Raw genomic sequence first — 16,502 nt, forward strand, 5'->3', positions numbered from 1 at the left:
GTCTACTATTTCATTATACAAATTAAGGGGACAAACAGTTTTTGGTTTAATAAGAAAACAAGGATATTGTCAAATTTTACTAAAAATATTAGTGAAAAATTTTTAGTGAAATTTGACAATATCCTTGTTTTCTTATTATGGAGAGATTTCACAACACCACCATCAATTCTACTAAGTTTTTGGTTTATCCTGTTGATTTTCTCTCAATCATTCATTTGATTTTGTGAGTGTGTAAATTAAATAAATGGAAACAAGAAAGCTTCAATTTTCCATTGATACTATTATAGAGAAACATACTTTTAACCTCTGATATTAATAACGTTATAGCAGTGAATTTGATGGAGAGAAAAATGCGATTTTTGAGTGAAAATGGAATGATGGATGCTTTTTTGAATGACTGATTACATTGAACTGTTGATTTCAATAATGGAACAAAGGATTTACCTGTGTCCTATGTTCGCCATAGCTGAGCGTGATGAGGTTGGCCTCCTTGGCGGGGTCTATCCGGATGACAGTGCTGGGGTCCAAGCGGAGGGCGGGGCTCCTCTCGGCCGACGACACAAAGTCCTCGGTTCGCATGTCTTCCACGCGTCGCAGTTCGCCGTTCGCCAGTTGGATTAACGAACCTGTACAAAACAAAATTATGATTTGATGGAATTCATCAACAAAAATTATTGACAAAATCAATATCCATCCTCATTCAAAAAAGTATAAGGATATATTAATTTTTTTGTAAAAATTTTACTTCAACAAAATGGAATTCATTAACAAAACTCATTGACAAAATCCATATCTATCCTCATTCAAAAAAGTATAAGGATATCTGCAATATCTGCAATAATTACATTCATTTTTTTGTAAAAATTTTACTTCAACAAGAAGGAATTCATCAACAAAACTCATTGACAAAATCCATATCAATCCTCATTCAAAAAAGTATAAGGATAATTATGTTGATTTTTTTGTAAAAAACTTCAATTCAACAAAGAAATGAATGTTGTCAGTTTGTTACAATCATACTTCCAGTACAACAAAGAATTTATGAATATTATGAAGTACAGTATTTCAATTCCAATATAGACAATGAAGGGTCTCTTCACACTTAGTTACACTACGCTACGCTTGAATATGTCCAATCTCCCAATGTTAAATCGAAGATACGAATGTGGACGGGACAGATTCATAGCTTGGATTTAGTATTGATTGACGTTTTTTAGGACGTTTTTTAGCGTAGCGTAGCTCAGTGTGAGGAGACCCTTAATTGCACAAAATACTATTTTTATATACTACTAGTAGTTCTGTGAACAGTAGACATCGCGCAGTTATAAACCACAGCCTCCTCTTATATGTCCATCAGAGTAAATCCTGTCTGAATGTAGTGTCGGCAAGATATCGGTGTGAAAACGATAATGGCTGTTGAGGTTGGTTTATCAGAAATGCTAACATCAAAAGCTAATCTTCTACAAGACATACTGGCAACAGGTCAGCCCGAGTTGAAAGCAGAGAAGGTCGCGAGACAATATTATCTTATTTTAGTTTCAATTACATGCGTTATTGCATGGAATCAATAGTTCATTTGATAGTGCATACAAATTGCATGCGATGAGGCATGCAATTGATAGTCCACACAACACCTGATTTTTTACAAAGTTACATTGAGATATCAATTGCATGCAATGACGCATGCAATTAATAATCCACTCGACAGCTGATTAATGATAAATCATTCTATAGTCTTATTTTTACGGTAATATTGGCGTTAGAAGGAGACTCTTTTTCCTTTTGTATTATCCTTAAAATGCAAAATTTCAAAAAGCCTTATGTATACGTCGACGCGAAATTCAAAAAGGAATATACCTGTCAAATTTCATGAAAATCTATTGTCGCGTTTCGCTGTAAATGCTGAACATAATTATAAACATATAAACATAAAGAGAATTGCAAAACCATCGACTTGAATCTTAGACCACACTTCGCTCGGTCAATTAGTTTGACCATACTATGTAATTTTCTCGAATATTGAGTTTAACGGAGACCAAAGCCTCCTTCAAGAAGATTTTCTTCATGGCTCCATAACGTCAATTCTATTTTGCTTTAGTAATAATTTGACATTATATAGTTTATATTAGCAAGTCATAACCCCACTTGAGAAAGGATACTGTAATTTCTTGGTAATTTCAGCAGATATATATTGTTCTTTGTGAATAAATGATTTGATTTGAATTCCACAATAATATTTAGTAATTAGTATAGCAGAATGCAATAGTATTCCTGTAATTCAAGGACGTCTTCATTGCCATGAAGTATCATTTATGTTCTGTACAGATGAAATTTCAAATTCATTTATCATTAATCCTGACTTCTTATGTAGTTTTGATTATGATATTCATATGATTGTGTGATGGGTGATGGGGAACAGTATAATGGATAAATTAACCTTTTCAATAAAAGTTGATTTACAGTGGAATTTATATAAGAAAATTCATCAATACAGTATTTTAATTGAATACTATAAGAGGACTATGTTCTCAAGAATATTACTAGATAAATGATTAGCACTGTAACTATATATATCTATCATACATTCCAGGGCTCTTATGATGCTGCTGCGTTGAGAATTGAATTTGATTGAATTCTTATTCTCAATCTGAATAATATGCATAGAAGATATCAGGGGTTGATAAAATGGCTAACTCGGAACTCGCTGACTCCATGTTAAACTGCCATATGAATCAATACTACACCGATCAGAGCAGTTTTGATTCATACGGCAGTTTAACATGGAGTCAGCCAGTTCCAAGTTTGCCAATTCTATCAACCCGATACAAATACAAGTGTATACAAATTAAACTATACAAATGAGAAAAAAACATCAAGTATACAGATTACAGTTTACAGTTTACAACTAAAGTAGCCTTTAACAGAGGACACATTCACATCAAGAGAATTATCAGAAACAAACAACAAATCTAATGATCATTCTTTTGCATGGTTGACCATATTACATGGTTGGCATAAAAACCTACTGTACAAATTTTCACATAATAATTATGTAGATGGTAAATTACAAAAAAAGTAACTGTAAACTGATGTATCTATTATCCTTAAAAGTGTGCAAAGGCTAAAAATAAACTTTCTACTCGTGATATTTTTTTTAAAGTTTCTCGATTTGTATATCATTAAGCTATCAAAATGAAAAAGTTTTTTCAGGGAAACATTTTTTTCCGATCATTACTTTTTGAGATATGAGCGCCTGAAGTTTGAATTTTTGGGACAGAAAATTTCAAATTCGGTAAGAGATAAATCCATGAGATTAGAGGATTCTTCATGGTATTGTTGATCTAGTAAAACAAAAACTTTCTGAAAATATCAACAAATAGTTATTTGTGCAACTAGTGCGCAAAGTGACAGTTTGCTGCACCGAAAGAAACGTTTAATGGTTTCTTGAGTGCAGCAGAGGAACTTTGCGCACGTATTTCACATTAAGTTTTTCCTACAGTTACCATTGAATATGAAAAGTGGGTAATTATGAGTAAAATTGCCTGAAATCCATCAAATAACTTAGTAGTGTTTGAATGGCGAGGCGGCTGTGTGGTGTGTGCTGTGGTGGCACTGTGCTGTTGCTGTCCTCGATATAATATATAATAGTAATAATTAGCGCGTTGTGCTTCGTTGCACATCTGCTCACTATCGCAGCCCAGTCACTGTTACCAACTTCATTTTGATTTTGCTGCACTGTTGCTCCATATAACCTACTAAGTATTTTGCGTTGCCATGTTGCAAATCTGGAGTGCAGAAAAATTTTTCCCGCACTAGAGCGGAAAAGTGGTTCTTTGCGTTCTGTAATCAGTGCAGCAATGGCCACTTTTCAACGTAACTGTAGGAAAAAGTTATTTTTAATAAATTGAATAACTATCTTAAAAATGGATATTTTTGGAAAATTTTCGTTTTACTAGATCAACAATACCGTGAAAAATCTATCCTCTAAATATCATGGATTTATCTCTTACCGAATTTGAAATGTTCTGTCCCAAAAATTTAAACTTTAGGCGCTCATATCTCAAAAAGTAATGATCGGAAAAAAATGTTTTCCCAAAAAAATTTTTTTCATTTTAATAGCCTAATGATATACAAATCGAAAAACATTGAAAAATATCACGAGTAGAAAGTTTATTTTCAGCCTTTGCACAGCCTTAAAGTTATGTTATTGTAGCTTTTCTTCAATTCAAACCACTGTTAATATTTTAACAGTGAAAATTATATGAAAGAATTACCTCGACTGAAAGAAGCAGGTACCTCAGCTCCCGTACTGGCGGCATGCTTCCTCTTCAAATGCTTCCCTATTGCACTAGTAGTAGGTGTCAGGATACGATGCTTGAGGGACCCCTCCTTGCCTGAGGGCACTTTGAACTTGCGCTCTTTCACTGATGACGAGGATAATGTTGAGGAGGATAACAACGGAGTGGTAGTGAGAGAGGATAAGGAGGAGGAAGAGAGTGTGGATGAAGAGGAAGATAAGGAGGAAAGCACTTTGTGTGGAGGACTGAAAGTAGACGCGGGACTGTCAGGGGTAGAGGAGTGGGGGAAGGCTTCTAGGGGGCTGAGAGGGGTGGAAGTTGGAGGGGGAAGTCCAGGACGGTCCCTGGGTAGCATGGGGGTGTAATGTCCAGGGTACAGGGTACCATAGGGACCCTGGAGACTGGAATAGTGGGATAAATGATGAGGGGGTGGTGGTGGAAAGAATCTTGAACTAAACATAGTTGCATAATCGTCTTCATTGATCACTTCTTTTGAAGCCAAGTTGACAGGGGAATCAAATTTTGAGGCGGCTGCCCTCTTGTGGAACGCCTGGGGTACCAGGGGCGCCGGTTTTGGCAGGGGGCGCAGGAATTCGGGCACAGGGGGCGCACTGAAGGCGTGGTGGGGATGTAAGTGGGGCGCAAAGTGAAGGGCATGGCCCCCGTGGGCTCCCCCGCCACCCTCCACTGCTAGCCCGCTGGCTAGCATTCTGCTAACATCCTGCAAAACATACAAAAAATCATGGTTAAATTTTATTGAAAAACACAAAAGAATGGGATGAAGATAGAACAAAATGAAGAGATTGAGATGAATAATATATTAAACGAAAATCCCAATTGAATGCTGTAAATCACTCCCAAGACTTCTACTACTGCAATAAATATTGACAACAGGGTAAACAGCTAGATGGAAATTCTGAAAAAGCTGTAAAATTGTTGTTATAAACTGTTGTCAATATTTGCAGTAGCAGAAGTCTTCGTGGTGATTTACAGCATTTAATTGGGATTTTTGTTTGATAATAATTATTCATTAATTAGCATTTGAGCAAATGCAACTTCCAATTTATTTCCATCTGTAGAATGTGATGAGATAGTTTTCTATAAGATAAGTGAAGAGAAAAATTCATACAATACAGTATAATAATACTTTGATACAATTATTGATATTCAAAAACTCCAAAATATAATTCATATTTTTAATTCCTCGTTACAATTTATTCCTCTCTAGAAATTCAACTGTTTATTCCTGCTGTTCTTCTTGATTAAAAGCATTCTTATTTTCCTTACAGTTGAATTCCTGTATTTATTATTCTATTGGGTTTCATTTGAATAGTGAAGTTTGATTCAAGAGTGAATAATAATAATTGGGAATGAAACAATTCAAGAATTTTTAACGTTATCAGCCCACTCAAGTTCCTTCATAATACATTCACAATATTTCAAGCCCACTCATCACTACCTCAGTACCATCAAACAAATAAATACACAACTTGTTTGCAGATTCCTTGACAAATAATTGATTTATTCAAGAGTGAACCAGCTTAATTATAATCTAATAACACCCAGAATAAACTGACAAAACAAAGGATTCAACCTGTTGAACAAAATCATGTGAGATCCTTAACACACACACTCAGACATATTTGCAGAAAATTAATTGGGCGGATGTATGTTGTGTGTTGTATCGAAATTTGCATACAATGGACAAAATCGTTACGTAATTTTGAGAATGCTAGCTTGATAATGGAGCCTAAAATAAATTTATGTGCTCAGGAGGCGAATTTGCTGAAATCTTAACGCAGTTGTAGTGTAGAGACTAATAGCGTGAAAATATGAATAATTCATAGGTCTAGGCTAGGTTGGGTTGTGAGTTGTGAGATAAATGTAGTGAAATCCACTTTAAACTGTCAGCATTGTTTGAATGGGAAGCATTCTTGTAATCTATAAGGAATGCTGACAGTTCGAAGTTTATCTGACTAAAGCAAATTCAGAACACATATTCTACACATATGAAACACGTGTTATATATATAAGACATGCTAGAACAAAGTTGCGTTGTATAGATGATGTGAGTTTGGTGTGTTGGGAATTTATTTATGTTTGATTTGACCTTTGAAAGGCGTAACTGTTTTCTAAACAAGGACGAAAGTATGTGGTGTGTTGATGTGTGATGTTTTTGGGACTGAGTTTCGCGAATAATTTCAGCTGAATACGCCCTTGCAGAGAACGAAGTTGGAGAGATCCTATAAATTCCATTCTGATTTTGGAGAAAATAGGATGACAGAATGAAATGATATGTTTTCGATGCTGATTTATACATAACTGATGCTGGATAATCTATTTGATATACAATAGAGGTGAAGAATAAGAGAATGTGAGAGGATTAGGGAGACAAAGAAAGTCTATAAGCTGAAGGATTAAAAGGTAGAAAAAGCGTGGAATAAAGGGATGAAGGGTAGATAAAGGAACGAAGAAGATTCAGCGGGAAGAGGAGTGAGGAAAAATATGGAGAAGAAGGCATGAAAAACCAGGTGGATTGTTCAGAAGAGAGAAAGGAAAAAGGAGGATTAAGAAAGGAAAATATGAAAATAGATTGAGAAGAAATAAGAGATTTAGCTGGAGGAAGAGGTGATTAAGAAAAGACGAAAATTAGAGGAAATTTCGGGGAATAGAAAAATACCTCAGCAGTATATTAATTAAACAAAAATGTAATATCTATTTTATTCAAGTAAAAGAGAATTGGTAGCCCTACCATAAGAAATTGATAACCCTAGCAGGTTACTGGTCAGAATTGGAACACGGATAAACGAAGGATGCCACAAGAAAAAAGTTGTAGATGAAGGCTGAAAGTTGAGGAAGAAAAAGTGGAAAGTGGAGGATAATTATTGTAGATTGGAGTTGAGATGGAGAACAAAACAGTATGCAGGAATGTAGGAAGAGGAAAATGTGTGAAGGACCACTGTATGATTACAGGCCATGATTAAGAAGGAGAATGTAGGTAAAGACAGGAATAGAAGGGAGTACAAGGAAGAAGGAACAAGAGACAAATAAACAGAGGGAGGAGGAGAGAAAAGGGATGTGATGGGACATGAAGAAGAATAAAGGATAAAAGAAGGTGGTTGGTTGATAAGGAAAATATAGTAGCATACAACTTTAGCAATAACGACAGTGACAATGATAATTGAGAATGTGGGTGAAGGATAATTACAGATGAGGAAGAATTACAGGTGAGAAAAACAATAAGAGAGGGAAGAGAGAGAGCAGAAGAAGAAGAATGAGTGGGGGGTTGATAAGGGTTCGAAGATGATACTTGCTGAGACAACATGGAGAAGAAATAAATACAGGTGAGAAAAATAATAAAGGGTAAGAGAAGAAATGGGGAAGAAAGAGGTGTTGAAGTAAAAAGTCTTGGAATAAAAGAGGAAAATGAGAGCAGAAAACAAAGAAGAAAATGGTGTGAGTTGGTGGTGGGTTGATAAGGGTTGGAGAATGATAGTGGCCGAGACAACATGAAGAAGAATTACAGGTGAGAAGAAGAATAAAGGTGAAGGGTAGAGAAGGAGGCGGCGAAGTTGGAAAAGCCAAAGAATAAGACAGAAAAGAGAGAGCAGTAGACAAAGAGGAAAGGGTGAAAGTAGGTGGTGGGTTGATAAGGGTTGGTTTGACTTGGCACGGATGAATGGTTGCTCCCCAGGCGAGAAAAATCAATGTGCGCATGCGCAATACGATCCACGAGGCGCACGTGTCGAGGTCAAGGTCATTTGTAGGTGAGGGGGAGGGTGCAAAGGGTGCAATTCCACCCCCACCCCCAAAACACCTACTCAACAGTTTTGCTCCACACGTGTTGTAAAGATGCCCCTTGTGGATCACATACATACGCCGCTAGCTCCACGCAACTCAAACGGACTTTATTGCTTTCTCCCAATCTATCAACTGTTCCTGTTTTTACATCCACCCACTTTTTCTCTCTCACACGTTTTCCCCTTTATTTGTGTTATAAAATCCCCTTTATAAAATCTATAAATTCCCCTTTATGAAATCATAATGATTGGAATAACAAAATACAAAAACTATCCCTTTTGCAATTAGTTGTAGGACTGTTTCTGAGAGTAGATTTCCATTTCTAATCCCCACTTTATCAATTCTTCCTACTTCCCTTCCTTGAAATCTTTCTTATTATATTCCCCTCTTTCTCATTTTCCCTATTTCTTTCTAATTTTACCACTCGATTTGTATTTTGCACTATTCAATCTCATCTTAACCTCAACCCCAATCATGAAAACTATCCTTTCTACAATCAATTCTCGACTGTTGATGAATGATTCGGAAAATTTATTTATTTATCTCTATTCTCTCTGGTGTATAAGCTGGAGATTAATTTTACTTTCTCATTGTTGCTTCATTTCCAAAACAATTCATTTCCGTATTACCGTATATTAATAGTCAATGCTGCATTTATGGAAATTTAGAATTGTCATTGTAAACCATATTGTCAGTAGTGAATCACACGACTCATACTATTTATAAATACTTATACTATAAACTGTACTCTCTAAAACTCAAACTTATAATTCGTACTCATATAATTATTTATTTATATATTTTCCTTCAAATAATATATGGAATAATATCTCCCAATGCGCATGTGTTATATGATTCTCAATTCTATTATTTCTTCATGCATAAATATTGAAAGCCTTATTTTGATTAACTGTATAGAGTTGGATATGATCCCAAGTAAATCAATGATGTTAATTTGTGTAATTTCTACAATAAAATTCAACTCTCACCCTGTAATGTCACCCTCACTCACACACTCTCTCTCTCTGCTCTTCCTCTTATGTACTCTTTCTCAGCCTCCCTCACTCACTTCCCATCTGATCTATGTGTCTCTTACCCACACTTTCTCCCTCTCACAGACTCCCCCATGACACACACAACCTAACCTTCCTTACTTTTTCCGAATCATACATATATTGTTGCATGTGTGTATTGTGCCTCGTGGCGTTACGTGTGAAGTGAGTGCTTTTCTCACATTCAAAAATGCACCAATAAATATACATACATCTATTCATCATGAATATGTAGGTTACACATGTCAGCGTGTATAGATATATTGGATATGAAATTCATTATATACATATCAAGATATAAAAATATATTTACAGCGAGTATGAGTGTTGGTCTCATATTTAAAAATTCTCCAATGAATATACAAACATAATATTTATCGCACATGTAAACATATCAGCATGTATATAGCGTTTTATCTTTCAGCAAAAAACACTTCATAAACGGTGAACAATGAGCTTTTTTCGAAGAACAACTCCAACTCCACGAGCTGAAGGGAAATTCTGAGGTTTTTCTCGCTTGTGTGGCTCGTACAATATAATTGATTGCCAAGGCGTTCTTTACAACGTGGTTTTCGCTTTTTGATCCTTTTTTCGTACACTTTTTTCGAATTTCCTGTTGCTGTATTTCATTTTTTTTTTTTCAGGGGAATTTGAAAGCGTTGGAGAACGTGTAGAAAAATGGGTCTTAATTAAATTAGAATAGAGTTTCAATGTTGACATAGTGAAATTGATTAAAAATAGAATCAATCTGGAAATACTTCACAACCATGAATAAAAGAAATCAATTTAAAATTGGTATTTGATTATTACTTTACAATCAGTTTACAATTTTACAAATTGAAATTGATTTTGAATAGGCAAATTTCATTCATGGAACTCAAGATAAATAAATATTATGATATCTTATTAAAGACACAATATAAGAACATTCATGTTCATCATTTTTAAAAGTAGCTCATGCTAGTGAAGTGATTTTATTATATTATAAGAAAAAATAAAAATATGTTCTTATTAATAATTATTAAAACTCGACAATTTTTATATTATTTTTCTGTCCATCTATACTTTGTTTATCAAGTACTAACTTACTTGATTATTGATAAAATTCAACATTAATTGATTATCATCCATCAACATAATTGTATCATTTGTACTGCTGTTATTAGATTAATTTGATCGCCCGTTCGGCGGCAGTCAAACTTAACCATTGGTTAACGGAGTGGCCGTAGTCGAGTGGATCAGATGCTGGCTTTATGATTCAGAGGCCCAGGTTCAATTCCCGGCCCGGGCAAGATATTTATCTCGGGCCACTCCCGTGTTTCGGATGGACACGTTAAGCCGTCGGTCCCGGCTGCCTAAAAAGCAGTTGTTAGGTCATGTCAGAGGCCCTGATCAGTTGCGACCTGAAAACTCTGACACCAGATCTGAGCCAGCCAGGTCACACGATATTATTATTATTATTACCGTGGTTAAGTTTAACTGGTGTTGATGGAACGAATTATATTTCGTATAATAATAATATTTCTGATTTGACCAGCTGATAGACTCTAACCATGTTCAAATTCCTTGACCAAGGTTGGTGAAACGGGGCATAGAAAATGTATTTCTTATTTTTAGAAATCTTTTTCCAGATACGCCAGAAACTATTGTAATTTAATGATTATTTTTTGTTTTGTAAGAATATTTCTTGTATTTGGCAATAATATCTGTATGTTGTAACATATATTCGAAAATAGTGAGAGAATAATACATAATTTTTGAAAATTTCATTTGTTTTTGTTCAAATGTAAAGATAGTATGGACTGATCACACATAAATATGGCAAATTATTGAAAATGGTTACAAATAGTATAAATCTGAGATAGTAAAAATTCAAACCCGGAATGAATTAGTCAAAAAATGATAAAAAAGTGGAAAAATGAAACTTACGACTCTGGACTTCTCCTGCCAATTATTCCGGTCCAAGATGAATCACTTCACCAACCTGAGAACAAAATTGAATGCAAATTATTAGAAAAAGCTGAAAAATCTAACACTTTTTTATAACAAATCAATGAAATCTATAAATATAAAAGCGAAATGGCACTCACTCACTGACTGATTGACTGACTGACTCACTCACTCACTCACTCACTCACTCACTCGCATAACTAAAAATCTACCGGACCAAAAACGTTCAAATTTGGTAGGTATGTTCAGTTGGCCCTTTAGAGGCGCACTAAGAAATCTTTTGGCAATATTCTAACTCTAAGGGTTGTATTTAAGGATTTAAAGTTCGTCTTTTAGCATGTATATATTCTTCTTTCCCCAATCTCTTAATTATAATTGAAATTTCCATATCATGTTACTATAGAACTAAAATCTAGATAGAGTACCTCTTCGAAACAGTTGTTAACTGGCAAATAAATTAATAATTTTGTCGGATTGGCATTAAGTTGAGTTGACTTTGTTAGGTTGGCATCAAGTTGAAGATTTAAATGCATTTATCGCGGGAAAATTGATTGGGCACTGCTACTTCAATCCTGGGATTATTATATTACTAGCCGTCAGGCTCGCTTCGCTCGCCATATCCGTTTAGCCAGACGTTTAGTCTGGACCCCTGACTGGATTGTCCTAACATATGATAAAAAAGCTCAAATGAAAAATGCAGGCGAGCGAAGCGAGCCTGCTGATCTTATTCTTGGACGATCCAGGTTGGGGTCCAGGGGGCGGAGCCCCCTGGCTAGACGGATATGGCGAGCGAAGCGAGCCTGACGGCTAGTGTATTATAGTTTCAAGTGAGATTAAACTCAAATTATTGTAAGAATTCGTTGAATGGGAAGCATCATTGTCAATTACAAAATATGCTGACAGTTTGAAGTAAATCTCACATTGAAGAGAGTTATAATCTTGACATAGTGAAAATAATCATAAATAGAATCAATATAAAAATAATTCTCAGTCATAAATTATAGGAATTAATTTCAAGTTGGCATTTGATTTTATATAAATGCCATTTTACTTGCACTCTAAAACATTAAAACCGATGTGGGTGAAGTTGATCTTCTCTTCAACTTAACCCACAAGAGAATGTAGTGGACTAGTGGAGAAGTAAAAATAGTGATATTTCACTTAACTGTCAGTCAATTTCAGAAATCTGATTGAAATAATTAAAAAAAATCCCGCTTTTTTTGTGAATCTAGAAAGTTTTGTCAAGAAAATCATGTTCTCATTGCTATTTTTAATAGTCAGCAATATTTGAATAGAATGCATTGATGTTATTCATAAGGAATCCTGACAGTTTGGATTGGAACTCATCATAGCCATACTCTATCACTACAGTAACTATATAACCATAGTTATATAACCTGGTTATATAGTTACTGTATCTATTACAACCCAACTAACGAATCTAAATTCACTACAATCTCCTCAAATCAACTATAATCCATCAATCAAATGATACCTGCAGTCTTCAGTATGTAATTTTCGAAATGAACGGTTCCCATTGATAAAACAAGCGTTGAACATAGTCAATGGACTCTGATCACGCATTCTACGAAAGATAATTCGGAAATTATGGGCAATTTGTGTGCATCTGATAAATTCCAAGTTGTTTCTTGTTAGAAAACTGGTAGTAATTGAGGTAGTATTCAGAATTAGAGACATGTAGTAGTATTGCGATGTTGAACCAATAAACGTATACTAAGATTTCAAGATGTCAGCATTGTTTAAATGGGAAAGATAAATGTTATTGAGGATTGGTGTTACAGAGGAAACTGACAGATTGTAGTGAATCCGACTTTGTTGGTTTGCCTGGTAAGGTTCAATGTCAATGCCACGATGCGGATTGTAATAATACTGTAATTCTATCTTTACAGAGCTGCAGCGAGGTATGTTATCGTGAGGAAAACTGACAGATTGTAGTGAATCCGACTTTGTTGGTTTGCCTGGTAAGGTTCAATGTCAATGCCACGATGCGGATTGTAATAATACTATAATTCTATCTTTACAGAGCTGCAGCGAGGTATGTTATCGTGGCAACGTTACGTGAATGAACAACGTAATTACGATTTTATCATATAACTCGTGGATGTAGATATCGTTATGCGATATTATCCGGTTTGAATTTTCTGTTTAGCCTAGTATTGAAGGTTATATTGTGTGATAGTTATCTATATTGTATATCAGATCAGGCTGATAAAAATCAAATCAAATCAAAATTTTTATTCGCAATTCAAACAATTGAGGGTTCTGCCTAACCCGAAGGTAATGATTGATAAAGGTGTAACAAGCGAAACTAGTTTATTATAATGAGTGGTTGTGGCAGGTTCTAGTCTACATATTGATGGTAATTTAAATTTGTATCCAACTATACTTCCTTTGAAAATATATCAATTACAATATTAATGCTAGTAATTCAGGGATTAGTTATGCAATATTGATCCATTTTTAGGCTATACTGTGATGAAAAGTACATAGACTGTAGTTGGATAAGGAACATTGTAAAAAAGAAGTTAGTACAGTCTAAAAATTATGATTAAATGCGTGAATATTTTGTAATCCTGCAATTCAATGTCTAAATTTTGTGTACAATAGAATTAAGCACATACTTAAAGATAGAATCCCCTAGAACCCTCAAGTCAATTAATTATTTAAATCTCTGGAATACTTTACTTCCGGTATAATCTACCGGAATGCCCGAATCTCTTTGCATAAACAAATGAATTTGGTCTTAATTCATTGAATTTTTTAATTGATTCAAATCTCTGCAATATGATATACCTCATGAAAAAATTCATTGAATTTCTACAACCCTCAATCCAATGAATTAAAATCTTTTCAATACTGTACACTCCATAAATAAATATAATTTCAAATAGTCTACTCAAATCATGAAGTATGATTCGTAAACCCTCAATCCAATGGAGTAATACAGTATATGAATCTCTTCGCAAACCCTCAATCCAAAAAATCCCTAGGTGAGAACTTTGCGAAGCCTCAATTCAATAAATTCAACAAAATCTTCCAAATATATTATTATAGTCTACGTCTATACAGATCGTGTAGTATGCAAATACATGATCCCTTGCAACCCTTTCTCTATTCAGAGCCTCATCTATACCAAACCACCTGCTTTAATTGCGAATTAATTGTTTTCTTGCCGACTGCAACTCGACCTCAGAAGCAGTCCAACCGAATTAGCATATTATTTGTGCCTGACCTACCCGAACCAACATCGCCTTACTCAAGGTCACTCCAAAGCCCAAACCGAATTCGTTTCCATTTGCGTCCGTACATTCAGCGTATATTATTGCAACAATCGACTCCTCGATTTCGGTTGCAAACTGCAAATAGCACACTCACAGGAAGTGACTTTCCTCCTTTACCCCTCTACACTAAATCCGCCATTACTGATGACCTTGCTACTTGCCAAACACACACGAACACACACGGAGTAAGAGTAGGCCTAGATAATTCAAATTTGCACACAACAAAACTGGGATTTGCAATACAATGCAATTGCCGCTTTAAATAGGTGCTGCTTTCATTCAAATTGTTTCGCAGTCAGTGTCGGAAACAATTATTGGCCTAGATTGTATAATAAGGCTTGTTGCACTGGCATTAATTAATTGATAATTTGCATATTAGTGACTTTGTTGTGAATAAGTGTGTGGTTGTGAGTAACAGAGACAGAGAGAGGGTATGAGAGAGTGAGAATGAGTGTGTGAGAAAGATAGAGAATGAGAGGAAGTATGTGTGAGAGAGAGATGAAAATGAGAGAAGTAAGTTACGTTGAATTGTGGATAAGAAAGGGAAGGGAAAAATGAGAAGTTTGAGACTTCTGATACTATTTAATTCAGTTGAGGAGAGAATCTATGACATTGCCAATTCACTATATTAATACTTTTTATTATCACAATATTTATTAGAGCTACAATTTTTAAATAAGTTTCATGAATCAAACCTTTACTGGATTTTGTTCATTCTCAATTATTGTTATACGACATGCAATGTCGTGTTATAAATCTTACTATTGTATGTTACTATTACTATTACTGTTACTATTAGTATGTTACTAATCTTACTATTGATAGAGTATTACAGTTTTTCTGATGACAGATGAAATATGAGGTTAACTTTGGTGACGAATATTGAGTTGTTTTTATAGCCTAATAGAGTTGAACTTTTTATAATAATATAGACTCTTAATTTATTGTGGAACAAGATTAAGGAATACAATAGTTACTAAACATTACAACCAAGGTGTAAAATCATAGCTACTTGAAATGTGAAATGCACAATGAATAGAGAATGATTGAAATTCATTTTAGAATGATTAAATAATAAGTTTATGACCACAACACAAACCTCTATTATTAAAAGGTATTTGAAGTACGGGAATACTGTGTCAATACCAATTACACACCTTAATGGATAAGGGGGGGGGCCTGTGCATACAGTACTAGAAACGTCCCCCCTTTTTGAAAACCACTCCACTACTCATCCACCCCTCATCAACCATAGCACACGATTATCAACACGAAAGCTATAAGGTGGTAACTTATTTATGGACGAAATTTGCATACACTATTAATAGGGCATTAGGCACCCTGTAACAGGTTGAAGGAAAAGCCATCGTCATATCAACTTGTCAGAGTTCCTTATGAACAACATCAATTCCTTCTATTTACCTAATGCTGACAGTTTGAAGTGGTTTTCTCAAAAACTAGCCTACGAATCAAGCACAGTAAGATTTGAATAGGTTGGCAGTAGAAGGTGGAGATTTAGCACGTAGGCCTTCATTTTTAACATGCTGTCAACTTATATGAATCGTGATGCATGCACATTGAGGACTGATAATGAGAGGAAACTGAGTTGAATTCAACACGGCAACCTGCTATTAGGTTGAGAATGGATTTGAGGTTGGTCATTAATTTTGTAATGTTTATTTCATTGTGAAGCTCATCAAACTTAATTGAATGTGACTGATGATTCTTCGTATTTGGATAAATATGTACAATTTTTTGTCTTTTTTCTTTAGGGCTACTATTAATATAAATAAAAAGATAAATCTCAGTACCCTTTTAAATTATTTTGTGACAACATGTTTTCATATTTTGTCACACGGACATTTTCTTGTTTCAACAGTTCAACACTTTGCCATTTTCTTGAAAATTTAAATGGGTACTGAGATTTATATTTTTATTTGTACAATTTGTTGTATGCATGTATGACGATACATGCTATGAAGAAATGAGGCTGAAGAGATATAAAAAATAAAAATTCATTGAAATCCTCATAAGCCTACTAGTAAATTATATTTGACCAACTTTTATCAAAAACTTTTGATTACATACGGTACTGGATT

At 34.7% G+C, this 16,502-nt stretch overlaps 1 protein-coding gene across 2 annotated transcripts in view; it reads right to left on the reverse strand.

Annotated features, from left to right (window-relative positions):
* The window catches only part of LOC111063487 (A-agglutinin anchorage subunit), a 132,349-nt gene that overhangs the window by 17,830 nt on the left and 98,017 nt on the right, over positions 1–16,502 (reverse strand). For both annotated transcript variants that reach the window (XM_039429014.1, XM_039429015.1), the window contains exons 3-5: positions 11,081–11,135; positions 4,275–5,019; positions 445–626 (exon numbers count right to left, since the gene is read on the reverse strand). In XM_039429014.1, the coding sequence (XP_039284948.1) occupies positions 445–626; positions 4,275–5,007 (915 nt within the window). In that variant the 5' untranslated portion in view covers positions 5,008–5,019; positions 11,081–11,135. The remainder of the gene's footprint in view (positions 1–444; positions 627–4,274; positions 5,020–11,080; positions 11,136–16,502) is intronic.

Source organism: Nilaparvata lugens, chromosome 5 (genome assembly GCF_014356525.2).
Source record: "Nilaparvata lugens isolate BPH chromosome 5, ASM1435652v1, whole genome shotgun sequence".
Classification (NCBI taxonomy): domain Eukaryota; kingdom Metazoa; phylum Arthropoda; class Insecta; order Hemiptera; family Delphacidae; genus Nilaparvata; species Nilaparvata lugens.